The 27,840-nt window shown below is 50.6% G+C and overlaps 1 protein-coding gene across 2 annotated transcripts; it reads left to right on the top strand.

The window, feature by feature from the left end:
* On the top strand, window positions 1–27,034 carry MICALL1 (MICAL like 1). 2 transcript variants are annotated; one of them, XM_014608022.3, is made up of 16 exons: window positions 1–278; window positions 8,894–8,942; window positions 10,841–10,982; window positions 12,579–12,682; window positions 13,634–13,770; window positions 14,839–15,434; window positions 16,043–16,106; window positions 17,604–17,971; window positions 18,327–18,805; window positions 19,784–19,918; window positions 21,071–21,197; window positions 21,676–21,766; window positions 23,116–23,189; window positions 23,639–23,753; window positions 24,318–24,364; window positions 25,119–27,034. In XM_014608022.3, exons 1-16 carry the CDS (start codon window positions 133–135, stop codon window positions 25,238–25,240), a joined length of 2,796 nt encoding a protein of 931 aa, XP_014463508.1. In that variant the 5' UTR covers window positions 1–132; the 3' UTR covers window positions 25,241–27,034. The 2 variants fall into 2 exon arrangements, with proteins under 2 accessions (XP_014463508.1, XP_014463517.1); XM_014608031.3 differs by lacking the exons at window positions 14,839–15,434; window positions 16,043–16,106 and having other exon boundaries at window positions 2–278.
* Window positions 27,035–27,840: the final 806 nt, after the last annotated feature.

Here is a 27,840-nt window from a genome sequence, read left to right as displayed (position 1 = left end):
CGCAGGCCTGGGGGCGGCGCCGGGCGGAGGCGGTGGCGGGAGCGAAGCGGGGCCGGGCGCTGCCTTCCCCGCAATCCCGGCCCGGCCTGGCCCGGCGCGGCGCAGAGCGGAGCGGAGCGGGTGGCGGCGCCGATGTCGGGCCCGCGGAGTGCGCTGCAGGCCTGGTGCCGGCGGCAATGCCAGGGCTACGCGGGCGTGGAGATCCGCGACCTCAGCGCCTCCTTCCGCGACGGCCTGGCTTTCTGCGCCATCCTGCACCGCCACCGCCCCGACCTGCTGTGAGTGCCCGCCGGGGCCGGGCCGGGGGGCGGTGCCAGGGCTCTGGGCTCTTGCCAGTGGACGCGGCGGGCACGGCTGTCCCTGCTGAGGGAGCCATGTGGGGCTCGTCGCCCACCCCCCTCAGCCGGCGTGGGGTGCTCCGGTCCCGTGCCCATCTCCTCCCACACAGCTGGGCTGGGGAGCTTCGGTGACCCGCGGGGTTACTGCGGTGCGGGCTGCCCCCAGCGCTAGTCGCTGTAAGTGACCCGCGCTGTGGGGCAGGGGCCAGCCCTCCCTCGCATGCGGAGCAGGGCACTGGGCCGTGACTGGAGTGCACTGGTGCTACTTGTCAGGCGAGTAGCAGATGAATACAAGAGGTTGCCGGCTTACTTACTGAAGAGCGCAGGAAGGCCTAGGAGGGGAACGGCAGTCCTCCTGGCTAGAAATGACTTCACGTCGTACGGGACAGGATGTCTGTCCAGAACAATTGGACCTAAGTGACAGCAGCTTCTCCGAACAGAGCCACGTGCTATCCTGAAATGCTCGGTTGCATGTAACCATTGGCTAACACGCCTGTGTCTCCTTTGGAAGTTATTGTGAGAGCGCTCTGCGCTTTCTCTGAATAAGATCCTTTTCTGGCACTGTTTATAAGCAAGGTGGTTATGGAAAAGGCACCAGAAAATATGCAGAAGGATGAACCCGGCCTGCACAGGCCCAGGTGTGAGGGATGGACAGCTGCGACTCGGTAGGCGTCCTTCAGAGCTTCCTGTGCTGCCAAACACTTGTGTGTTTTTCTGCAAAGGAAAACTGCATGCTGTTTCTGGTGCTTCCTGGCCTGATTAAATGCCAGCAATAAGAAGAGCACATTGCTTGTTCCAGCGATCCTTTGATCTCGGATGAAGAAGTGCCAGGTGCAGGCTTAATTAGGACAGGGCTTCAATGAAAAGCCAGGGATGAGTGATGGTGACGGAGGGAGACGGTCCCAGCAGTTTCATTCTGGGCAAATGCCTCGGAGCTTAGTTTCTCTGTCTGTGCCGGGCTTGCTGGGGGCTCTAGGGTCGAGGGAGATGGATTGACAGGCAGATTTATGAGGGAGAAGGGTAACTTGGGAACAGTGTTGCTTGGGGTGATAGTGTCTTTGTGAGGAAATTACACAGGCAGCTGAGATAAGTCTGCTCCTCAACATAGCATACCCCACCCCTTCCTCCGAACGCCTTGTGATTCGGCCAGCTCGGAAATCTGTCTCCTGTCTGCTCCAGTCTCTACTGGGACTAGGGATGTGTCTGGGATTTATGGTCGCTCCCCTTGTCTTTAAATCATTCAGTTTAACTCATTAGAAAGTGCTCTGAGTCCAACACACAGCAGTTTTGCTTTTGCACTGTTCCTCTCCCTGATCAGGGCATTCTTCTTGCCTTCATTAGGTGCACAATTGCATCTTCTTTGTTGAGATGTCCTCCCCCCCTTGGCCTTTTGCCCCAATTAAGAATGCCACCCAATTAAGAGATGGCATTATCTTAACAGTAATGCTGCTGTGGAACTGTGGTACTGATCATATTACAGAACAGACCCGTATTGTTAGGGGAGAGAGCTCAGGCAGGCTAGAGATCAAATCTGTAGCCTGTCTATTGTAGGAGTGACTTCTCAGATGCCAGGTATGGTGTTCAGTAATTACTTGGGCCAATGAGTCTGGCAGAGGCCTGCTTGATTATTGCAAGATGAGCCTCTGCATAACATAACCTGTTCCAACTGTTTCCCGCCAGAGCCCCTTAAAGGTACAGTTCCCTAAACCCTGCCTAGTGGCTCTGTAGGTACACAGCTTGCAAACTGATACAGGAACACATGTGTTTCATACACCTGTGTTTTCACGAATATCACAGCTATCGGAGGACCGAAAAGCAGACAGAGAGGACTGGCAGGGAAGCAAGATTTACAGAAAACCTGTTATACACACTACTGAGCTACCCGAAAGCTTCCCCATTAAGAAGAATCACCATGGCATTAAGCAGAAATCTTTGCTGTTAAGTGTCAGTGGCTGAAAGCTGTGCCCTGGCAGATGTCCTGATGAAGTGCTTCTCGGTTATGGGAAGGGAGCTATATTCTAAAGAGAGAACCCAGGGCCTTACAAGGACATGGCATGTTTAGGAAGGATTTTCTGAGGGATGGTCTCATCCTAGCTCCTCTGGCATGTCCTGATTTGGAAACGGATAGAGCAGGAATAATATATCTCCCACACAGCAGAGTAAAAGCATCCTCCTTGTTCTTGTAAAGCACTTCCCATCTACTTGGTAATGGGATCTGGCAGGTCTTTGTGAGTAGACTTCTACAGTTGCAGTGTCTTCCATTATGATTTGTCATTCCAGCCAGTCGGAAACAATCGCGCTGATCTCAGCAGCACAAACCAAAGAAGAGATATACATGTTCAAGTGCTCTTATGACCCCTTGGCATCACCCCTCTTCTGGCTCCATCAGGGTGAAGCAGCTGGAGTGGAGCTTGGTCATAGACTTCACCGCTCTGTAATCACGCTAATCCAGCACCCTGCTCTGAAAGGCTTCTCCTGCTGCCAGACTCTCCCAGGTGGTGCACATTCATTATTTGTAAAGCACTTGGCATGTGTCATGTCTGGATGCCCCTATTACAGGGAGCTTCGAAGTGCTCCACCCCAAATAGCCACATTGGTATTCGAGATTCTTCCTGTATGAGGGAGAAGCTTTCAGGGGAAGGTGATGTAGTCCCCTCCATGAACTTAGTGAGAGACTATAGTTTTTTCCCATAGTTGAAGACGAATTTGATTTCTTCGGTAACTGCATTTTTAACCCTCTTGACTCTGTCAGGCCTAGCTCGATGTGTTGTTACACAGATGGGACTTTAATGCTGTGTATGAACAGAAAGTTTTAGGCAATTGCTTTCCTGGAAGTGGTGGGAACTGTAGGTGCTCAGCAGCCCTGAAATCAGGATGAAGGCTCCTCAGGTTGGCTACTGATCTTGGGTACCAACTTCTGAAAATACAAGCCTGTGCAATGGGGTCTGGCAGATTAGACATGGGGATAGATTTCATAGATGTTTAGGGTCAGAAGGGACATCAGTAGATCATCGAGTCTGACTCCCTGCCCTGGGCAGGAAAAAGTGCTTGAATCAGGTGCCCCAGCTAGGTGCTTGTCTAGCCTCCTCTTAAAGACCTCCAAGGTAGGGGAGAGCACCATCTCCCTTGGAAGCCCGTTCCAGATGTTGGCAACCCTCACTGTAAAGAAATTTTTCCTAATATCTAATCTAAATCTGCTCCCCATCAGTTTATGACCGTTGTTCTTAGTAACACCAAGGGACACTCTGGTAAACAGGGTATCCCCCATTCCTTGCTGCCCCTCCCCCCCAATGAATTTGTAGACAGCCACAAAACCTCCTCTCAGGAAATAGGAGCCTGGAGGTCTGGATTTTAATCTTAGTTCTAACTCAGCAAGTCACTCAATTTATCCATGCCTCAGTTTCCCTCTCTAAAATGGGGACACCAAGACACTCTCTTGGCTGTGGCACTGTTCTAGGTTTGACTCGGGAGATCTGGGTTCAGCTCCTGACTCTGCCTCAAACTCCATGACGTTGGATGAGACACTTAAACTTTTCCCATCCTCATCTGTCAGATGAATATATTCAGGCCTGCTTTATTGAGGGTTGTGAGGATATGTTAGCTTGTGTTTGTACAAAGCTTTGGATATTCAAAGCATAATGCATGTGTTTATTAAGCACCCCTTGTAGTGTGGTGAAGCATGAAGCAGCACTTCTCAGCCAGGGAAGAACCAACATTCTTTCCTGTGTCCTAGCATTGCTGCCTTCCACAAAGCTGGGCAGGGGCTAGGTTAGAAGTGGGTAAGAATAGTGACAAAACTGGAGAAAGAAAAATAGATGTACAAAGAAAATGAGAACATACACAAGTAATGGCATTGGATCTGAAAGCCTGAGTCTGCCTTAGATCCCAGGTTCAAATCTAGGCAAGGTCAAGTCAAGACCCCCCCCTCTCCAACATAGCCAGCTTTCCAGACTCTTCTCTGGGTGGCTTTTTCAGGCAACCAAAGGCCTCCCTGCAATGTATGGCCATTAAAAAACCCATGATGCATTTTACAAGCACATATGAATTTGTCCTTGGGTTTATAGAAAATGCCTCTCCCTCACAGTATCGTGTGCGCTCCTTGGCAGCTGCCCTGAGCCTCTGAGGCCATGGCTGCTACTCTTCAGCTGTACTGCATGGATCCAATTAACAAAGCAATTTGGGATGACGGCTGCTATATCCATGGAAATTATTACCCTGGCGTTTTCTGCTTAGATGCTGAATCAGGACAGTTGTTCTCTTGGGATGTCTTCAAGGGATCTGATTTAATAATGGGGAATGGTAAAGCTGATGCTTCATCAGGACAGCGTTTAGCATAAATTGGGTTTTATAGGAATGCGCTGGGCTGATGCCAAAGTAGTTCAGTGGTGTTTAGCCAGATGTTGGGTAGTTAGAAAAGTTTAAGTTCTAATCTCTTAGTAGAGGAGGCACCAAGCAACGATTAAGGGGATATTTTCATGGGGATGAGCAGTAGTATCTAAAAGCGTTGTCATGCCCCAGCTCCTAATTCTTGTGTCTTACCCCTCCCTCGGGACTGCCGTGTGCACTGATAAGCAGAACCTGGCATCCTGGGGCCCAAGTGCTGTGTTAATGTAGAACAATATAAGGGAGTGTGAAGAAGAGGAAGGAGGTGGGTGTGGGGCTAACTCATGCAGACCTGTGGGGCATAACCAGGTAGGATTTGTTCTTTGCAACCCACATTGAGAAACTTCTACCCTGCTTTACCACCCATGTGTCCTCACACACCCCATCACATAGTAACACTCACCATCTTCTTCCCAGGTTCACATCACATCCCCTGCCTTCCACCCAGGCGCAGGGACTTGAGGTAGCTTAATAAAATGGCTTTGGGTTGGTGGGAGAAATTAGGGGTGGGAGTGTGATTTCCTTGCATTTAGTCTGGCTGTAAGGTAGCAACCCTAGCACTGACCAGGGAGGAGCTTCCTAGCTCCAGTTAAGCCCATCATGTACATTTAAAGCTGGGACATTCAAAATGAAGGTTACCATTTTTAATTTTTTTTTTGAAGGAAGATGAAGAGTGAACCTATCCCAAAAATGGGTGTTAGCTCTGCTCTCACCCCTTTTGTATTCCTGAGCTACTCTTTCTGTAAAAACAAACAAGCCCAAGTAAAGCTTTTAAGTTTAGATGGCAAAATAGTTGAGAGGAAAAAGTCCATAATGTAACTTTGCCTTTAAAACAAACAAACATGCAAACCTCTATAATCCACTGGGTTCAAAAATAAAGTTACAATTGAGGGACAAGGAACACTCAACATGCAAACTGTCTTCCCTCGGAGACTAGTTTCCAGTTCCTCTCATCTGTGAGGACACAGTGACATTAGCATCTTCCTTTAAAAAAGAAGCACTATAGCCATGCGGAGTCAGGAGTTGGATTTGTTAAAATCACTTGAGGCTTCTGAGGAAAGGTGTTCACAGATTGTAAGGCCAGAAGAGACCTCAGAAGATCATTGGGTCCAGCCCCCTGCACCAAGCAGGAAAGATAACTGGGGGTCAGGTGATCCCAACAAGGTGACTCTCTAGTCTCCTCTTGAAGATTTCCAGGGTAGGTGATTGCACCACCTCTGGAGGGAGCTTATTTCACAGTCTGGACACCCTGACTATGAAGAAGTTTTTCCTAATGTTGAGCCTGAACTGATCTTCCAGGAGTTTGTGGCCATTACTCCTGGTTTTCCCCTCAGGTGCCCTTGTGAACAGTTGCTTACTAAGCCCTTGATGTACTCCCCTAGTGTAGTGGTAAGCTACTACCAGGTCCCCTCTCAGCCTTCTTTTCTTCAGGCTGAAGAGTCCCAGATCCCTCAGCCTTTCCTCGTATGGCTTGCCTTTTAAGACTCTGATCATATGGGTGGCTCTTCTTTGGACTCTCTCAAGCTTGTCCACATCCTTGTTAAAGTGTGGTGCCCAGAACTGAACGCAGTACTGCAGCTGCGGTCTCACCAATGCCGAGTAGAAAGGAAGAATCACCTCCTTGGTTTTGCTGGAGATGTATCAATTGATGCATGCCAGAGTATTATTTGCCCTGCTGGCTACAGCATCGCACTGATGTTTCATACTCATGGTGTGGTCTGTTATTACACTCAGGTCCCTTTCATTTGTGGTGCTAGTCAGTTTGGTGCCGCAAAGCCTGTAGGTGTGTTGGGGGTGGCTCGTCCCAAGGTGGAGCACTTTACATTTCTCAACATTGAACTTCATTAGGTTCTGATATGCCCAACTTGCTAGCCTGTCTAGATCCACCTGTATCTGTAGCCTATCTTCAAGTGTGACCACGCTTCTCCATAACTTGGTGTCATCCACAAACTTGGCCAGTAAGCTCTTCACCCCCACATCCAAATCGTTAATAAAGATGTTGAAAAGTACTGGACTGAGCACAGACCCCTGCGGGACACCTCTGCCCACTTCTTGCCAGGATGACACAGATCCGTTCACTACAACTCTCTGGGTTCTGTTCTGGAGCCAGTTTCTCACCCACCTGACCGTCTTGGAGTTAAGCCCCCAATCCTCCAATTTTCCTAGTGAGGACATTGTGGGGTACTAGATCAAAGGCCTTTTGGAAGTCAAGGTATACAATGTCAACGTGTTCTCTCGTGTCCAGGTGGTGAGTTACCTGGTCATAGAAGGAGAATGAGGTTGGTAAGGCAAGACCTGCTCACGATGAAGCCATGCTGGCTGTTATTCAGAATATTCCCTTATGCAACTTCATTGCAGATAGACTCCTTGATGAACATTTCTATGATTTTCCCTAGGGTAGAAGTTAGGTTGATTGGCCTATAGTTACCCGGGTCCTCCCTCCTGCCCTTCTCGTGGATGGGCACAACGTTGGCCTTTTTCGAGTCCTCATGGCCTTCTCCAGAGTGCCATGAGTTGTGGAAGAGTTTCGCCAGGGGTTCCACAATGACTTCAGCCAGTTCCTTCAGCACCCTTGGATGAAGATCATCTGGTCCTGCTGACTTGTATACGTCTAATTTTTTTAATTGGTCATACACCAATTCTATGGCAATAGTAGGAAGGCAATTATGTCTATCATGCTCATCCTCTACTCTGCCTGGCATGGTTTTTCCCCTTGGTCCAGTGAAAGACCGAGGCAAAGTAGTCATTCAGGAGTTCAGCTTTCTCCTGGGTACCAGTAACCAGCTCTCCTGATTTGTTGAGCAATGGCCCCACACTCCCATTCGTTTTCCTCCTGTTCCCTATGTACAGACCCTTTGTGTTGTCCATGTTGGCTTACCAGTTCGTAGAAGTGCTCTGCTCTGCATGGTGGAAGGGAACCTGGCAGAGATCATGGTGCTGGCTGCAAGTTCCAAGAAGTGCAATGTAGACAGGTCTAGCAGGTGTTGCAAAACAACCCACTGGTGTGGGAAAGGCAAGCTGCATGGCATGGGGTTTTGTAGGCTGTGTCATGGGGCATGTGGATGTCGATCAACATGGACCTGCCCTGTTAGAGGCATGTTCTTGTCTGCCTTTCTCATATGGAGTAGTGAGGAGTGCCTTACCCCATGCCATGAGTAAACCCACTGGGTTTGCTGAACAGCTGAGGTGATGCCAGGGGTGAGGAAATTTTTGTCAGACAGATTTCATGTAAAGACAGGCAGCTGGCCGCCTCTTGGATTCAAGCAAATGCTTTGTGTGAGTGAGAGCTGTAGACCCTGAGTCTCTTTAGGCTTGTACCATTATCTGTGAAATGGGGATATGGTGCATCTACTCCAGAGGTGTGCTGTGGTGTTAAATGCATCCCTTTAGAAAGAATGTCCAAGTCAGAGACTGGAAGGCACGGCATGTGCAGCCTGCCATGGCACATCCTGTTCTACACCACAAACGTATCCAACTTCTCAGTAGTTCCCTCATGCCAGGTGCTGAAAATATTGCAAGGTCTTTTACCTTTTGTGCTCTGCACTGATTGGGCCCCCTTTGGCAATGGATATTTCAAGCCCTTGCAAGCAGGCTGCTTGCACTTTGCACTGGTCGCAAGTCCTGAAGCGACAGGTGAAATCCCTGAGTGTATTGGGGATCAGAGCTGGTCTCTAGCTGCCAAGATTCTTGGCTGAGCCAGAAAGGCATCCAGGGTTTAGCCTGTCATCTAGCTGTGGTTCTAATGTATTTTGTTAGAAATGAGTGTCTGCCTTTCACTGTAGGTGCCTGGAGGGAATGGGGGATTTGGGGATATGTGGGCAGAGATGTGTTGTCAGGGGGAGTTCCAAGTGGTGGTGTGTAGGGTGATTGGTGCTCTTACATCCTCTTCAGCAGAAGCCTTTAGGCACTGCTGGAATACAAATAATATGATACTAATATAGTTTGAAATTCCTGGCCTTTAGCCCTGCAGGCTTGTTTTTAAATGAGAAAATCCTCTTATGGGTTCTCTCCCTGTTTACAGCCTTAAATCTGCTTTAACAAAGGTTCTGTTTGTCTGGGAATTATGCTTTTAGTTACTGAAATGCTGCCACTGGTCCTGCCAACATGATAGCAGTGTCTTTCATAGCTATCTCTCCATTTCCCCCTGTCACCCTTCTGTTTTCTTGTTTCAGAGACTTTGATTCGCTCTCCAAGGAGAATGTCTATGAGAACAACCGCCTGGTGAGTGCCTGTGATGCCATGCACTGGGGAAAGAGGAAGTCTTGGACATGGGAAATAATGCGCTAAGTCACACGTTGCTAGCAGAGCAGGAAGTCTAGGAGTGGGGGTTAGGGTAGCAATGATGAGGCTAGAAAAAAACATTAACTCTGGGGAAGGCAGATGCATTCCTGGGTGAATGAGAAACCTCTCCACAGCATCTCCCATGCAGTCTGAGCCCACAACAAAGACAATATTAGATTCTAACTTTCCAAGTGGAAAATAACTAAATTGTTGCAGCATCTTCCTGGCACCACCAGTGCCTCCACATTTCCAGTTCTAAGCTTTAACAAACATCTGCAGAAAGAAACCAGTGAGATTCCAGGTATGGGTAGAGGTCAAGCTGCTACAAGTCATACCCATTTCATGTCACTCCTGCTGGTGCTGGGAAAAGCTGCTATCAGCAGCAGAAGCAGGTACTGGAGTTATTCATAGGGCAGGAGGCACCCAAAAAACCAAAGACTTGAAATAGAGGAGAGCAGATGTGACCTCTTTCGCTGCCCTGCTAACAAGATCAAGGAGTCTTGGGTATGCTAGAGATTAAGGGAAAGGCTCCAGAGGTGGATAAATGAAGGTGGGAGGGAAGGGCAGCATGTAGCTCCCAGTAGTTCCAGGTGTGGTGGAGGGGGAAGCTTAAATGCATCAGATAGCCTGCATGCCAGGTGCTGATATGAAAGATGGAGGTTCTAGTCATTTTCCTCATACTACACTCTAGTTGCAGTCCCAGTGCTGTCCCTGGCAGCTGGTGGCCAGAGAGCTGGATTTCTCCCCAGGGTGATTTTGATGGTGAACCCCCAATGTCTCCTCTACTCTAGTAAATGATCTCCAACTTTGATTGCCTATGAATGGGCTACACCTTATGGATGTCAGTACCACATGCAAATACCAGCTGAATTGGTGTTTCCTAGTGATGTAGCCCACTTGGGATGGGCACAGTTCCCTGAGGATCGATGATCCAGAGGGCAGGAGGAGTCTAAGCAATGGGTGGCCATGAGGCCAGGGCAGTATCTGGTGAATTGATGGACTCAGTGGTGAAATATAGTTAGTCATAGAGCAGCCAGTCCAGATGTGATTCTTGGTGAAGCAGTGGTCCCAAGTTGCATGCCTTCCTTGGAACAGTCCTGAGCACTGAGTGGGGACCATACCATTTTGATCAGGCTGTGGTCTCTTACTGCCCTTCTTTCCCACCCCATTATCCCAGCCAGCCAGGTGTCTGGTGCTCTCTGTGCTAGGAGGAATGTGCTTATTTGGCTCTGTGGGTTAATGGTGGAATGTACTTGAATCCTCTTGTGGCTGCTAAGCAAGTGTGGATAGTACACAGGTGAAGGTGGAGTGTTGAGGTCAGCAGAGAACATCTGATCTGTGAACAGGGACTTCAAACCACCCCAGGCAGAGCTGGAAAGATAATGATATGTATCATCAGAGCTCACTTGAGGCTGAGTTAAACAAAAAATGAGTCACAGGACCTGCTGAGTTTCCTAGGTGGCATCCAGTCATCACTTTCTTCCCCCCAGCAAGGAAAACCCAGCCTCACATTTGGTCTCATTCAGGATTTTGGCTCCCTGCAGTGAGACTCTCACCCTGTCTCTTATATAGTCCATTTCTCTGCCTCTGCCTATAGAGTGGGAGTCTCCTTGATGTTGCTACCGGGTTTGTTTTGCCTTAGCTTTGTTTTTGCAAACTGGTTAGGCCCCATTATTAACCATGCCTATTTCTTGCTTCCTGCTGTATGTGACTTTGTGGCTTACACCTGGCTCCTGTGCTCCAAGGTGGGAGTTCCACTTGTGTCCAGGAGTCTCTTTTCTCCCAGGGGCCTTGGCCTGACCTCTGTTTCTTCTCCTCCCTCTCTGGAACCCCTGCAGGCCTTTGAGGTGGCGGAGCGGGAGCTGGGAATCCCCGCTCTGCTGGATCCCAACGATATGGTCTCCATGAAGGTCCCTGATTGCCTCAGCATCATGACATATGTATCTCAGTATTACAACTATTTCAACAACCCCAGCCCAGGTGAGTGCTCCAGCCTCTTTCTCCTCTCTCTGCCATGGCACTGAAGGGAAATTCAGCCTTGCCTTACTATGGCAGCATGTTCTATCCCTGCCCCCCAGGGCAGTGACCTCTTCAGAGCTTCCTGTTCCACCCTAGAGCTTCCTATTCTCTGTTTGGCATGTATTGCTGCAGGAAGCAACTTGGGGGATGGGGGGACAGTTTGGCTTTATGAAGTTAGTCGCCATTTTCAGAAACCAGCCCCAACAGTGGCTCAGAGGGCAGACAGGCAATTCTCACGACTTGGGAATTTGAGAGCACTTGCATCATTACTTGCTTCCACCTTTTTTTCAGAATCAGAACTGCAGGTGGTGATCTGCTTCAGGGGATAGGGCAGGGCACTTGGATCTTGGTGATCCTGTCAGACAGAAGCTGTGGGCTTAGGGATCTGGAATAACGAGGCGCTCAGTGCTGGCTGTTGGCCGGGACGCAATCCCTTTTGAACAGGGGTGTCAAACATGGCTCACAGGTTGGATCAGGCCCATGGAACCATTTTATCCAGCCTGCTGGTAGTCTGGCAGTCTGCCAGAAATTGGGGGGTGAGGCTGGTGAGGTGTTGCTGCTGCAGAATTTGGGGTCTCTGGGCCCTGATGGATATGGCCATTGGTGGCAGGGGGGGTAAGTGAGGGCTGTACAAATTTCTTCAGCTGGCCCTGGACCCCTGCTGCTACTGCTGTCCAAACAGGCCTGTGTTGCTGCCCAAATGCAGAGGGGTCCCCACAGTTGAGGTCCAACCCAGGCTGATTTTAACTCCCTGCTTTAGAACATCTTTCCTGGAATGGCTCTGGGATCGAGGCTTCCCTGTGCTCCCTTTCCCCAACATCACTTCCCCATACCTAACTCCCTGAGTTACAGCTTGAGACATTTCTTCAGCCTGATGAAGTGTGTTAGTGCCTGAAAGCTTGCTAAGAAGAATTTTTCCAATTGTTTGAGTTGGTCTAATAAAAGATTGGATTTACGCAGCTTGGATTTACGCAAAGAACCTTGTCAGCTTGATGCTAAGACATCTTCTGTATAACACACCCTTACACTGGCCTTTCCCATGAGAGCCTCTGTGTCTGTCCCTCCAGGGATTAACAGACTGCAGGAGCTCCCCTCCCTCCAGGTGTTGGTGAGATGATGTCCTGGCAACAGGAGGGATGTCCTGGAGCCCTGCTGTCAGCACTCAGGAGCTGGAGGTCCAGTGGGGTAACAGTAATGCCTAGCATTTCCCAATGATTTTCTTGCTCTAAGCATTCTCCACTAGATCTTTGCAACACTCTGTAAGGTCTCTAAGGAGCATTAGTTGTCCCTGTTTTATAGATGAGTCATGGGAAGGAGGAACAATTTGCTCAGGCCTGAGCCAGAGCCCCAAAAGAATGCAGGGCTTCCAGTTGTCAGCCTCGTGGCTAAACCAGTAGCTCACACCTCTCTCTCCCTCCTAGAATAGGTACTGAGGCGTAAGAAGCAGTGAGGTCCCATCCTGTATCACGAGGCTTAGTGATTTTCCCACACCACATGCTTTGCATGAGTCATCCTCTTGTCAGTGCCCGATTCCCTTTTTGCTTTGTCTCTTTCTAGGCAGAGTCCCTCCACCTATGAAGCGCCCAGCTGCTGCCTCTTCACCCCCTCTGCCAGCTCACAAGAAACCCGTGGCTGTGGCTGACAGCACCCCAGCACCTCAGGTACTTAAATATATTGACTCAAAGCCCCATCTTCCCTGTCATTTCTCTTTATTAAACTGTTCACAAGAGAGTGCATGTCTTGAGGAGATGAGTTTACTGCACTCTTTTTCCTTTGCTGGGACACATTGCGGCAGGTATTTGCATGTTGCTCTTTTGTGTGGTGCTCTTTCGGAGAGGGGCCCAGCAGGGGAAACCTTCTCTTCCCAGGAGTCTGGGGACTGAAATGCTGCTCTTCAGGCATTTTGTTCAGTCAAAAAGGTGGATGCTGAGGGCAAGGAGGGTGAAATGGGCAGTGCTAGATGTTTCTTTGGGAATGCAAGGACTCAAAGCATTACTTGTCAAAAGAGGAGGGTAACCCAGAGGTCCCTGCCAGTGTGACAGCAGGGTACAACTGCAGAGCTGTGGGATGCCTTTTTTTTCCCCATCCCTCTAGCTCTACCTCAGGATTCAGCAGATGTTGAGGACATCCCACCTGTGGGATAGAACAGTGTGTCAGATACAGCCCTATGATTAAGTAGAGGTTGGACATGACCCTTCACTTCCTCCTCCTCCTTCTCCTCCTCCTCCTCCTCCTCCTCTCTTGTAGTGGGCACAGGGTATGGAATGGGGGTGAGGCTCCCTCATGTGTCCTGGGTTTGGGCAGAGGATATGGTCCCTTCTCAGCAGAGTTGAGAATGGTCTTGGGCTGGGACCTGCCTCTGAGGCGGAGGAAGTTGCTGGTTATCATGTCCAACTCCTCTGCTTGCCGTTAGATGCTGATTTCTGTCCTTGGGATTTACTGGTGGGAGTGTCTGGGGATCCAACTGGGACTAGTGCCCATGGGTTGAGTGCTGAGCTTCTGCTCAGTCCATGTCCCAAATAGCTTCTGATCTCATGACACTCATGGTCATAGTGGCCAGTGGCTTTGGGGGCAGCCCCACCATTCTGATGTCTCTGTGTGTTCCACTTCAGGACGATGCGGCTGAAGGCCTAGCAGAGAGAGCCCAGCGCACCACACTCAGCAGCACCTGTGCTGCCTGCCAGCAGCATGTCCACCTCGTCCAACGCTACATGGTGGAGGGCAGGCTCTACCACCGCCTGTGCTTCAGGTAAGCCACCCCTGGGCCATGCACTGATCCTGTCCCCTCTAGCACAGCGGGTGAGCTGCCCCTCCCCATCTGACGGGGCTCTAGCCACTGGCAAATTCTGCAGCCAGGTTGGCATCATCTTCACACTCATGCAGATGAGGGAAGCAGAACTATCAGGGTGTTTGGGCAGACCGCTGCAGCTAGTCAGATATCCTGGCTCCCAGAGCAGTTAATGACAGGAGTTTTGAGTAGAAGTGGAAAAACCCCCTCTCTCATATACTCCCCCGTGCACCTTGGGGGATGGGAGGCAGGATTACTTTCCAATCCCATTTTAGACCTAGTAGACTAAGGATAGATACCCTTGTAAATATATCCCACACTACTTTCCCTTATGCTTTGCTTATTCTTCCTCTACTGACTTCTCAGATCTGTCTGCCTCGGTAATACCCTGTGGCAGGGAGTTCTTTGGGTTAACCAGGGTAAAAAGAGCCCCCCTTTTTTTGGCCAAACTTACCATCTTTCTCTTTCCCCATAGCTCCCCTTTTCTCTGTGCTGTTGCTCTGAATTTCAGCATTTCTAATATTAAATCGGAGCACTGTACAAGAGCCTGAAGTGCCCTGACAGCTCATTATTTTTTATACTGGTGTCATGCAGCCAGCTGCCTTTAACACCAAACACTCAGACAGGAGGCATTTAGCTTAGCTTTCATGGGAGTGGCAGGTTGGTTCTTTTGAGCTCACATTGTCTGTGCATATGTCTGCTCTTGCCAGTCTGAACAGGGCTGACTTCAATGTTAATTATATTCGTTATAGTAGCACTTTGAGACAAACATGCACCAAGAATCAGTCTTTGAGGAGACTTTAGGCCTATGTGGACTTGGCAAAAGATGAATGAAAGGGGGGATTATTCTCCCTGTTTAGTGTGCTGCGAGCTAAGGTACAGAGAGCTGAGGTGACTTGCCCAATCTGTGGCAGAGCTGATCGTTGAATCAAGCACTAGTCTTGTGCAGAAACCTCAGGGCTGCTTTTCCTATAGAAAGCTCTGCTCCCTCTCATGGGGTCTCTCCCTCTTTCTCTCTCTTGCTGGCAGATGTAAGGAATGCTCCAGCACGCTGGTCCCTGGATCTTACCAGCCTGGGTCAGAGCCAGGCACTTTTATATGCACCCAGCACCGTGGCAAACTGGGCCTGAGTGGGAGAGCGGACAGTAGGACTAGCCCAGACCTGCAGTACCCAGCCAAGAGGACTGAGGTTGGGACAGTGAGCGTCAGTGAAGATGTGCCCCCAGCAGAAGGAGAGGCGGGAAAAGAGGACAGTGCCCCAGTGCCTGTGGCAGTTGCATTGGAGAGCCACCCCCGAGGAGAGGAGGAGGTGGGCAGAGGGGAGAAGACCAGTGCACCTGATGCAGTGGAGACAGCAACACCCCCTGCCCTGACAGACAACACAACGTCAAGCTCTGAGTCCCCTTCTCAAACTCCAGCCAGGCCTCCTCTCCCCATCAAACCATCAGTGGCCAACCAGGACAAAGCCAGCCCGCTGGACGGACGGCTCCGGGACCCTCGGCCCACCCCTGCACCGCGGAGGGCTGCAGATGCTACAGCCCTTTCACCTCCAAACTCCCACCCCATCCCGCGACCCAGATCCATCCAGAGTGAGGCCTCTGAACCAGGTCCCAGCCTAGTGAATGGTAAGAAGGAGCAGGGATGTTGTGTGGGGAGCTACCCATTCTACTAGTTGTTCTGGCTATATGCAGCTGGTTAAGGTTCAGAAAAGTCTCTTGTCTTGCCAAATGAGACCCAGAGAGATCCCCTCACCACACACCTGGGGTCAGACTGATATCTTGGTGTCTCCATTTGAACTCAAGGTTCACTTACTGACCCACAGTCCTTTCAGTGGGAAATAAGTGCAGGTAGGCTTCATACCCTGCTAGTCCCTTGTATTTCTCCAGACCCCAACAGGGGATGCCCAAGCAGTGGGAGGGAATGCACAGCGGGTGGTCACTCACCCACTACTGAGAGCATGATAGCTGTTCAAAACAATGTGGAGCAGGTGGGAGTGAGGAGTTATTTCTCCTGCTGGCAGCTGCTTGGTGGGTTGGATTTTCAGCTAAGGTGTAATGGCCCTGGTCTTAGAGATTCACCTCTACCTGCCAGAGGTTGAGAGGATCTCACGGGAGAGTGGGAGAAGCTAGGACTGTATTCAGAAGTAGGAGGCACGTTGAGCTATTCACCTGTTTCCTAACATCTTTCCAGCATTTTAACTGCCTGGCACATCTCTTTCCTATTGCCTCTCTAGGTAGGGCGCCTGAATCTAGCCCCCCAGTCCCAAAACCAAGAGGGAGACCCACGTCCTCTGATCGGTATGTGTTTTTGCTTGCAAATTGCCACCCCCTCCCATCCCAACCGATCTGCATTCAAGGAGGATGAGGGGCCATGTGGGTGAGGCCTGGGATGAGGAGTCTTGAGACCCAAGTTCTATTCCAGACTTAGATCCAGCAAGTCCCCTCCCAGTGCTTCCCTTCCCCAATTTGTCCAGCAGAACTGATAATACTCCTCTCTGCCTTATGGGGTTGTTACAAGACTCTTTCTTAAGGCAAATAAAGCACTTTGAGCTTCTCAAAAGAAGGGGCTAGGGGAGGGCAAAGAGCATGTCTGACTGATGCCTACCTGGATGCCCCCATATTCTGAGCCTCTCCAGGCTGGCCCCAGCGACTGCAGCAGTGGAAACTCTTAGTCTTTCGGTGCAACCTTCTAGCATGGGCAGGTTCCTGCGGGGCCCTCAGAGTGCTTCCCAGGGGCTGCTACATATTATCCCTATGACTTGGAGAGAGAAACTGCAGTACAAAGAGTGAGGCACCTTGACCTGACTGAGTGAGCAGATGTGGCATTGGGCCTCTGGGGCTTTTTCTTGGTCTGATTATGGTCTGATAAATGGCTCTGTGAAGGACTTCCCGGAGCCACATTCCTGCATTCACTGGGTAGATGAAAGTAATTCCTGCAGTGGGGAGACTCCTGCATTTCTCCCACCTCAGCTGATGGTGAGGATCCCAACAGCAGGCCCAGCCAGAAGGAGCTGTTTACAGTGCTCGGGCCTAGTCTGCCCTACACAGTTTTGCCAGCAGAACTGTGGGTGCATCCATGCTTGTGGCTTCCCTGTGGTGGCAGCACTGTCACTTTCTGCCAACAGGGCCACACCAGCCCTCCAGCCTGAAAGGAGTTCTGCACCTCCTACTAGCTGCTGCATCCCTTCAGCACTGGGCTTGCCCAAGGTGTGCTGCATGCCATATCACCCCAGAGCTACACAATTGTGGCTGGAGCAGCATGGAGCTGCCAGACGCCATAGGGGTGTACATGCATTCTGGTGGCTTCCTTGTGGCGGCTGCTGTCTCCCACCAGGACTCATGGTGACAGAAGCATTGACAAGGCCTTATGCTGCCCTTCTGCCGCCAGTGGTTGACAGCACTGAGCTGAGCATGAGGGATGACTTATTCTTCCCTGTTGAGGGAGAAAGGAGGAGGGGATGGGAGAAAGACTACTTTTTCACAGAATGGCTCCCAGTGTTGCTTTGGCAGATGGAGAAATGCAGACCTAGGGGCCTACTTCCAAACCTCGTTAGTGAGACTAGCAGGTTTTAGCTCCCCTGGCTTAGAAGCGTGTCAGGCCAGTTTGGCCCAGCCTGCTCCTGGGCATGAATATTTGGTGCCCAGATAAGGCCTGTGGTGGAGAAGGCTTTTCAGATGTCCTGCTTGAGATGTCCATGCTCTGTGAATTCCCTCTGCTGTCCTGCTTCCTTTTTCCCACCCACCTTCCCCTCCCATCATTCTTTCTTCCTTGTTTTGGGCCTTCCCTTTAACTAGATCAGGAGCTTCTGCAAGAACAAAGAACCCTCCGTGGATTGCGTTAGTGCAGGCTGAACCCAAAAAGAAGCCAGCTCCACCCCCACCAGGCAGCGGCAGAGAGACCCCAAGCCGGACTTCAGAGGAGGAGGATGGGGAAGAGGTGAAGGACAGCAGCAGTGGAGCTGACAGCAGTGAACCCAAACCCTATAACCCCTTTGAGGATGAGGAGGAAGAGGAAGAAGCTGCCATGCCCAAGAGCACACCAAAGCAGGAGCAGGGCGAGGGTGGAGCGAAACCCATCCATCCCTGGTATGGCATCACGCCCACCAGCAGCCCCAAGATGAAGAAGCGGCCAGCGCCAAAAGCACCTAGTGCCTCCCCACTAGGTGAGCCCCCTTCTGTCCCAGACCAGAGAGGAACCAGGGAGGTAGAGAGGACAGTGCTCAGCCCTCCCACTTGGGGCTGCTACTGCCTCCTCCCCCGCAAGAATGGGCAGCCCCAAAGCTATTGTCTACCAGCACCCACAGCTGCCAATAAGGCAGAACAAGTCCTCCCCTCCGTGGTGGCTTTACTGGGACCGAGACTTCCAGATGCTTCTCTCCCCCCTGCTCCCAAGGGTGGAGACTCGCCAGAGGATCCTTATTCCTGGTGGGATCTCCTGCATCTCCTATGTGTGGGTGGAGCAGGAGGTTTGGCCTCCTCCTACTCTGTTCCCCTCTGACCTCTTCCTTCCCTTTGTAGTTCACCATCCCATCTCCAGGCTCTCGCACTCGGAGCCATCCTCCTCTGCTCCGTCTCCTGCCCTCAGCCTTGAAAGCATCAACTCCGAGTGTTCAGCCAAGACTGCTGGTGACGGTGATGAGAGCTCAGTGCCAAAGAGCTCCTCCGAGCCCACGGTCCACACCCCAACTGCTTCCAAGACCTGCAGTGCAGATGCCCCACTCACCAGTGTCTCTTCCAGTGAGAGTCCCGCTGCCCCCGCCAGCCTCTCCACCAACTCCTCCTTCTCGTCCTCCACTGAGCTGGCCAGCTACAGCGGGGAAGCGCAGAGTGGGGCCCTGCAGACCAGCAGGAGCTCTTCTGCCAGCAACTTGAAGACCAGCCCCAGCCGACTCCCCCCAAAGCCTCCTGCTGGGGCTAGCCCCACTCCTATCCTGTTGGCCTCAGATGTGGGTGCTGGCGCCCTCACGAATACCCCCTCACCCAAGCCACTGATGAAGGTAGGCTTGTGTGCTTTCTTGTGCAGACAAGGACCATGGTCCCTTCTCTCCCAAACTCCCCATCCCCTCAACATACTTTTCTTCCATAGAGGCCTGAAAGAGATGCTCAAGGGGAGGGGGAAGTCGGTTCTGTTAAGAGGCCTCTGGCCTTCAGATGCTTACTGGCTTCCACTGTTCTTTGTGTGCTAAAGCTGAGAGCCATGCTGTCCATGCCCAGCTTCCTGCTCTCACATGGTGACTTCCCAGGCTCCTGACATGTCTCTGGAATCACCATGCTGGGTGAGACTCTGCCCTGTCTGTCAGTAAAACAGCTGCTGTCCTTGCCCCATTGGTGCATGGTTGTTGGCTTGTATTATGTCTGCTGGAAGCAGACCAGATCTGCATGTTGGGATATGTGGTCATTAGAGGGCAGCTATGCTCTTAGTCAGCCTGTCTCAGGGATAAGAATGAGGAGGTACATTCTGCAAGCACAACACGTGGAAATGCTTCTCAAAGGAAATGGCTTTTCATCCAAGATGTAGCAGAGCTGTGGAACTCATTGCCATGTAACATTACTGAAGGAAGCAGCTTAGTACAGTAGTCCATGGCCTGTGGCTAACAGTGCTGAGAGAGTGAGAGGTTATGGCCAATATCAGACTTGATTCTTATCATCAACCTGAAGAGATGTGTATCCATGGAAATTAAAATTAGTGGGGCTGAGAAATATTGATCCAGAGGCATGTAGCATCAGGAGGGACACTAGCTAGGATAGAATGAACAGGGCTGCCCCTCCTACTCTGGGGGGAGTTACAGCTCCAAAGCTGATTAGTGTGACCAAGGATTGGATGCACCAGTGAGATAACAGCCTCAGTGACTGCAGCTCAATTCCCAGTGGGGCGGTGCTGTGAGAGAGTGTCTGCTCAGCCATTGCAGCCTACCCTGGGATCAGCTTTATCATGTCTTGGGCCCAGAGTCATCTCTTTGTCATCTCTTTCCCAGTCTTCCTGCAAAGAAAACCCCTTCAACCGGAAGCTGTCACCGGCTGCTTCCCCCTCAGCCAAGAAGCCCCTGAAGGGATCCAAGCCAGTGCGCCCTCCTGCACCAGGGCATGGCTTTCCACTGATCAAGCGCAAGGTAAAGGGCATGGCAGAGCAAGGGGGCAAGTGCCACTTCTGTGTTGGCTGCTGAGGCTGGGCTTTCCTCCCTGATGGTAGGAGGGACACATGTCTGGCTGTTGCAGGATGCAGGTGACAGGTGCAGAGCCCATTGCCTACCCTCTGGCTGAAACCACGTGACCCAGGTCATCAGTGGGTTTGTTTGGACCTGTGTGTTGGCCAGGCTGCCTAGAACCATGCACCCCAGGTCCCATCCTAGTCTCTTCTCCCCCACAGTGGGCAATGAAATGGTTCCTCCTTTTCTTCCAATCTAACCCATGGCACAGCAGTTGCCAGACTTCCAGAGAGAAGCTTCTGAGTTAGAGGGGTGTTTGCATATACCCCTCCCCCACAAGAAGTGGGGGGTCATGTGAGCTATGGAGGGAGAGGGACTTTTATGGGTGTGCTACAAGTGTGTCCTTTTGGTAGTGCCCACAGCCTTTTTGGGAAGGAGCAAATGGTTTCTTCTGATGACCTTTGACATAGTATGTCTAACTGAGCTACATTTATTATCCCTGGCGGGACATGACAGATTTCTAGATGAAGGATTGGAGAAACAGAAGGGAAAGGGAAGATATAAACAAAAAAAAGCAAGAAAAAGGGAAAATGAAGAGCAGCTCTACCTCTCCTAGGCTCTTGGAGAGGTTCTGGCATGGCTGTAGTGATAGTGTTGCAGTTATCGGAATCAGAGGGGTGTGCTCCATAACAATCTTACAAAGGAGAATGTGATCCAGAAAAGCTTGAGATCTAGTGCTTTAACCCATGGGAGTGGGGCCCTCCTTGACCATAGTGACTCTCCTGCAACTTTCCACTGCCTCTCAGGGAATGAGACAGTGTTTACCAGACAGTGCTGGAGACGATGGAGTTTAGAGCTCATTTGTATGGAGAAACTGACCCCAATGGCAATGTCAGGATAAGCCCTTCCACAGTAGCTAGTGTAGGGGAGCTCCCAGTGGGGCTGTTCTGTTCTGGAATAAAGACTAATTTGCACATATCCCAAGCTATGTATCCCCATGCACAGTGTTACTACAGGGGGCTCTGCTGCTTAATTTTCCCCATATAAATAAGCCAGGGAGCTGCATAGTGAGGTGGTGGCCTGTGGCAATATGTGTCCTACCATGTGGTTTGGCAGGTGCAGGCAGATCAGTACATCCCGGAGGAGGATATCTACGGAGAGATGGATGCCATTGAACACCAGCTGGATGAGCTTGAGCATCGAGGGGTGGAACTGGAAGAAAAACTCCGCAGCACAGAGAATGGTATGGTGGGCTGTGCTAGCCTAGGGGGTGAGAGAAGGGACAGGGAGTGAGATAGTCCTGCTCTCTTAGCTACAACTCTTCCTGTAAGGGCTGTGCCAACCTTGTTGGGGACGGGGGCAAAGAGGAGGGAGAAGTAGCAACAGTACCTGCCACTGAAGTGAAGGATCAGAAAACTCCTGTAGGGGAAGGGGGTGGCCATGCCACTTATGGTGGACTGTGAGGCAGCAGATCAGAATTGCCTCCTCTCCCTGGGGAGCCAAGAACCATTCCACTCAGGGAGAAAAGTGGGGGAGAGCAGTGAATTTCTTAGTGCCTTCCACCTCCCCTGCATTCAGGAGCTTGCTAAGGGCAGATTGAGTCTAAGTGAACCATCCTCATTCCAGCTTGGCCAAGCCTGGCCTGGCCTGCTGCACAGTGGGAAGAGGAGGTCTTGGGGAATATCTATGACCTCTCTTTCTCTGCTGGATTTGATTGGCAGATAGCCCCGAGGACACACTACTGGTGGACTGGTTCAAACTCATCCACGAGAAGCACATGCTGGTGCGCCGTGAGTCTGAGCTCATCTACATGTAAGTGAGGGGGGAACACACTGAAGCACAGCAGCTGGGACTGGGAAGAGTCCCTCTGGTCCCAGGTTAGAGCATGCTTTCCTAGAGAGCCCATCCCAGCCCTGGGGAGATGTGCTCCCTGGATTACAGGTGTACTGGTAGGCTGGTTACATTTATAAGCAGGAGAACAGGTCTGTAGCCAGGACTTGTATTGTGTACACCTCACGGCACAAGAATAAACACTTGTCCCAGTGTCCATTTGACCAGCTGCAGTGGGACAAGGTAGATGCTCACCAGTACCACCTGGGGAGATGCAGGACAGGAAGGAGGATGGCACACGGACTGGCAGCAGGTCTGCATGGATCCCCTGAGTTTTCCTATCTTCCCTCCTGTTCATACCACATATTTACACAGGGTTTGCTCTAGCACAATCTCATTGGTTTATTTAAATGTCTTTTGTTTCACTGAGAGTTAGACTGGATCAGCGTGACCCTGAAAGGTGTCGGTTAGCTGGGATTTTGTCCTTGGGAATATTCCTTTTTGGAAGGAATGATTTCTCACCTCCTTCCTTCACCATTTTGGAATGTTGCTTGCCCTCCTCCTGTTGGCTTTTCATCTCTGTTTGAGGTCTTGTCTAATAAGGCTGCTTTTGTGTTTACAGTTTATCTAAGAAACTTAATGAAATGTATCTATTATAACATGTGTGCGCATGCGTGCATACACACACATGCATCTAATAATTTGATTAAATCAATCACTACCACTAACATTTTAAAGCTAGCACTATAACATACCACAATCGATTTATTTATTGCAAATAAAAATTTCTTTAGAGTCTTCTTGTATGAGGTTTCCTGTCAGGCTTTTTGCTTCCTTTGCTAGGTTAATTGCTTTCTTTACTGTACTGACCAGGCTAGTTGTGAAGATTGCAAAGGTTCCTTGGCAGTCATTGAGAAACAGGCTGTGGGGCATCTGCTTTAGCAATACTTCTTCAGTTAAGCTGAAGCCTTCCCAAAAAGTGGCCAAGGCTGGCAAGAGGTGGAAGGCGTATTACAACCTTTTCCCTGAGTCCAGATGGACTTAGAACTAACTAGCTAAAAGGAGCATCCCCATAGTGTGAGCTCCTATGGTGCCATTTCCTGGAAGAGGCCAGGAGCCACCACTCCTACATCTGTCCCACTAGACGAGACTGCAGCTAGGACTGGTGCCCCCCTTGGTTACCTGTCTTTTGCTGGGTGGGGTTGGGGCTGCAGCTATACATTTCCAGCCGGACCTCTGTGGGCCTGCCTTCCCTACAAGGAGACACTGCCTCACAGACAGGTCTCTTAGCCATGTAGTGGTTTTGCAGTAGTAATTCTTTTCCCTTGTAGTTTTAAGCAGCAGAACCTGGAGCAACGTCAAGCGGATGTGGAGTATGAACTGCGATGCCTTCTCAATAAGCCTGGTAAGTCTCATTGTACTGGCAGAGTACCATCTGGAGCAGGTCCTGAGTCTCTCCAGTGCCTGATAGACCCTTGGTTGTGGTGAGTCTGTGGGTGAGGGAGACTATATAGAACTCCCTTTTTGAGGAATTTCAGTGCTCCCCTGACTGCAAGTTGCACAGTTGAGCAACATGAGAAACTCCTTTCTTGTCCCAGTTCCTGAGCAGCTGCATGGATTACATGCATGGCCCAGGCAGGCGGAGGCCCTTAGTCTGAACTGCAGTAGAGGTACAGGGTGCCACCTGCTGGAGTAAGCCTCTGTAGCGCTCCTCACTACACCAGTCCTGCCAGATGAGACCAGATGGGACTCAAACCCAGGTCTCCTGTATGACTGCTTAATTCTCAGCCTGGGGCTCCATGCTTCAGAGGAAGCTGAGTTGTTTTAATCCCTTGGGCTTTCTTTGGACTGTAGATAAGGAGTGGACAGAGGAGGACCGTGCAAGGGAGAAGGTGCTGATGGAAGAGCTGGTGACCATCATTGAACAACGTAATGCCATTGTCAACTGCTTGGATGAGGATCGGCAAAGGTAACTCAGGGGATGAGGGATCTAGCTAGAAACATGGCTACCTTTGTAACCCCAGTCCAGTGGTATAACTAGGGCAGGGCAGCTAGGGCAACTGCTCTGGACACTTTTTGTGGGGGTGAGTGAAAAACAGCAACGTGGTTATGCTGGTGACACAGTGGCAACCAGAAGTCACCACTGCCCCTGTGCCCTGGGCACCCGGCTGCATAACTATGCCACTGCCCCATGCAGTTGACACTACCGAAAAGATGGCACCTGTCACCTTGATGCAGGGAATGTGCACCAGAGAGAGAGACTCTGAGGTTTTATTGTTATTGACAGACCTTCCCCATGATTGCCCAGGCTCTGTTCCTGTGAATCAGTGTTCATGGTTCGTGGAGGTGGCAAGGAGTTTGTCTGGAATGACGCCTGTCCTGGTACAGGCATATGTGGCAAAGAATCATGGGACACAGGTGGACCCCACCCCCCACCATTCCTGTTACAGCTTAAGAGCTGGGGGGCTCTCTTTCCTGAACCAATGCTATGGTGGATGTCTTTGGGATAGAATCTCTCATCTGTTTCTTTCAGAGAGGAAGAGGAGGATAAAATGTTGGAAGCTATGATTAAAAAGAAAGGTAAGTGAGGAAGAGGGCTTCAGGGTCCTGGTTCTCCCCCCAGCACAGGGCAGAATAAACAGTTAGTGTAGATGGGTGCCTGTACATGAGAGGAGAGACTGCTCTGACACTGCGTTGGAGCAGCAGATTGATTGAGTCTGCTGGAACATGGTAACTATCATGCTCCAGCAGCCTCCTGTGTCTCATGTATCAGTCTCCCTGCACTTAAAGATGGTGGTGGGGGTACTTTAGCTCAAGTGCCCCCGCCACCATTTTTAAGTGCAGGGATGCTGATACATGAGATGCTGGGGTGCTTTTAATTAGAGCAGCTCTCAGAACTGCTCTAATTAAAGTGCTGCCCCCCCTGGAACACGTGTAAAAGTGTTTTTGGGGGGGTGGGGGTGTTTGGCTTGGGATTTATCCTGTTCTGTATAAGTTCTCATACTGCACCTTTTGGTAGTGCCTGAAGTGGTGTGAATGCCTGTCACACATTCTCATCCTCTCCCCACAGAGGAGAATGCAAAGAGCCATTTGGGAATGTTCTGATGTATTATATATGTCAGCATTGCTCTGTGCTTGTGTTCAAGGAGTCAAGGGCATCACAGTACTTTTAGGGCAGAAAGTTGGTCAAATGTGTGACTGTCCTCAGCTCCCAGGGGAACTCATGCTGCAGTCTCAGTTACGTGGGGAGTGGGGCTTGTAGGCAGCAGCGTGTGTGCATCATCCATGAGCCCCATCCTGTAGGCAATAACCTCCTATGGCACTTCTCCTGCAGAATTTCACAAGGAAGCTGAGGCTGAGGGCAAGAAGAAAGGAAAGTTCAAACCTCTGAAGGTGCTCAAGCTGCTTGGCAACAAACAGGAGTCAAAGAGCAAGTCACCCAAGGAAAAGACCTAGAGCAGGAGAAGGCCAGAAGCGAGGGTGGATCCACTGCTGCCTGTCAGCTTTCCCCGCAGCTGGCCGGATCCCTGCCAAAGGGGCTGCCACCCCTGAAGCTGTGCCTCCCCGCTCATCGTCCCCAAGCAGTCCCAACACTGGCTTCCCCCTGTGGGAGCTCAGTCAGTTTTTCAGCCACAGATGTGGGTCTGCCCAAATGGGGGAGAGGCATGGCGGGTCTGATCAACTGTGCTCCCCTTTCCTCATACTGTGGGGAGCTGCCCTGAGGGAAAAAGCTACTGTGTTCCCTCCCCTCCACACACAAACCCTTGGTCGGGGGGGAAGAGGATGAAAAGCTTTAGGAGATATGTTACCCTATTGTGTGTGTCTATGTATGCACAAACAGCAAGGAAAGGATTTGGGGGTTTATGAGAAACTTGCACTAATGGCCCTCACCTCTCCCTCTAACTGTAATAGTCACATGTGCCTCGTACCCACTGCCTTGGGGCCAGTGGACCTAGCTATCCCTCCCTGACCTCCAGCTCTTTCCTTTGCTGTCTAAATTCTCCTAGTCATGTTGTGTTTGAAGCTCTGGGTGTGTGCGCATAGGGTTGTCATTTAATTGGCATAAACTACAATTCAGGAAACATTCCTGTGTTACAAGGTCCTAAACAAATAACCAAAAAATAAAAAATAAAAAGTGCCCTGTTCTGAGCTCCCTGCAGCACTGGGGGTAGACACCCCAGGAGCCTCCAGGCTGATAGGGATCAATTCCAGGGCCACAGGCAGCATGTAAAGGGTTGGGACTACTTGAGGTCCACTGGCTGTAACTGAGTTATCCCACTCAGGGCATCTAACCCTCCCTGATGCTGCTAACTAGACCCACTCTGCTGCCTTTTCTGGGAGGGGAGGCACATTCCTTACCCAGGGGAGGGAAGAGAAGTACAAGACTATTCAGTACCAGCGAAATTATCTGGTTAGCTGCTCGCTGGGGCCACCCTCAGCCAGTGTGGGAAATGGGATAGGGATCCCTGGGCGTGCGCTGGCTTTGCCTGTATATACTTTTAAAGATTGCAAAGGAAGTTTGGTAGTCTTTCCGAGATGAAATCCAACTCCCTTCCCTGCTTTTTAAAACCTTCTTTTATTTGTTTGTGTGCGTGTATGTTGGAGGATGGGAAGAGCACTCTTCCCATCCTCCCTTTTTTCTTCTGCCTTCTCTTCAGAGGAGAGATGCTATTTATTGAATTGTTTAATTGGTCTGAGTTAGACATGGAGTCTTGTGGGTGTCAGTTGGTCAGCTGTTTGTCTTGCCTTCTCCTTAGCAGAGTAGACTACCAGCCCAGAGCAAACTGCTGCAGTCCCTTCTCCAGATCCTGTGGGCTTCATCCAAACCATACTCATTTCTGGTGGTATCTTGGCCCATTGCCGGTGCCTGTTTTTATAAAGGGATCCCTGTTTACAAGAACGCTGAGGGATCTGAGTTCACCATGGCTCCTGGGGCTGCCACTATTGGTGGGGGCAGGATGCTTGGCCCCCTGGCAATGGAAAGGCACTCCCATTCCCACCCTGGCAACCCCCAACTGGCTGAGCCAGGAGAAGTGGCTAGAGGAGAGATCTCACTGCACATCCCCTCCAAAGCAAAGCAAACTGACAGGCTTTGCAGCCTGCTGTCAAGTCACTGTTGCCAAAGGCCATTGGGATTGCTGCAGCCTGACTCCCCCTTCCTCATTGGTATTTTGATTTATAAATTATTACACTGTACTAACTCTGGGATTTCCATTCATCTGCAGAAAAATAAAATGTTGGAGTTACGTATATGCTGCTGCCTTATCTTCCTTAGTGTGTCCTGCGCTTGCGCTGCTGCAGGGTTTCAGGTCTGAGCCCCACCTTTCAGGCTGCCCTCTTATGGAGGTTCACAGAAGCACACAGACAAGTAGCTGAGGTTGCTGACAGACATGCTCACTCACGTTCTAATTGGAATGTGTTGGAGCAGACTCGATTAATCTAGTCTGCTCCACATTCTAATTGGAAAACTCCAGCATCACCTCACCATCACATGTACTAAGCCCCTGCACATTTAAAAATGGCTGCAGGGACACTTTATCTATACCTCATCTATACCTCATCGAATGAGCCTTAGATAAAGCATCCTACAGCAGTTCTGAATGCAGGGGCTTAATACATGTGATGGTGAGCCGTTTTGATTAGCTGCTGTCCAAGAACTGCTCTAATTAAAATGGCCCCAGCCCACCCCCAAGTATGTGTATAGGCAGGCTGAGTGCCTGAAGCAAAGGAAGGGAGGAGACTGAGGATTCAGAGACACACTGAAAGGACTCCCTAAACTGGGCTCAATTCAGAAGTAGCTGGATGAAATTCTTGGAGTTTTTATTATCCTGGGCATCACACCAGATGACCCCGTGGTCTTATCTGGCCATTCTCTGCAAACATCTTGCCTCCCCCAAAACAACTACGGGATTGTGTCTATTCTGTGTCAAGATGCTTCAGAAAGGACAAGGGACCATTGAGCTAAGACCTTCCCAAGCTGTGAAGCCTGAGTGGCATACCTCCTCTTTCCCAACCCAGCACAGCAGCCTACCTGAGCCTGCACATTTCATTGGCTG

This window comes from Alligator mississippiensis, chromosome 4 (assembly GCF_030867095.1).
Source record: "Alligator mississippiensis isolate rAllMis1 chromosome 4, rAllMis1, whole genome shotgun sequence".
NCBI lineage: Eukaryota > Metazoa > Chordata > Crocodylia > Alligatoridae > Alligator > Alligator mississippiensis.
The sequence above is the reverse complement of the archived record's forward strand: the minus strand, read 5'-3'. Positions and strand labels throughout refer to the sequence as shown.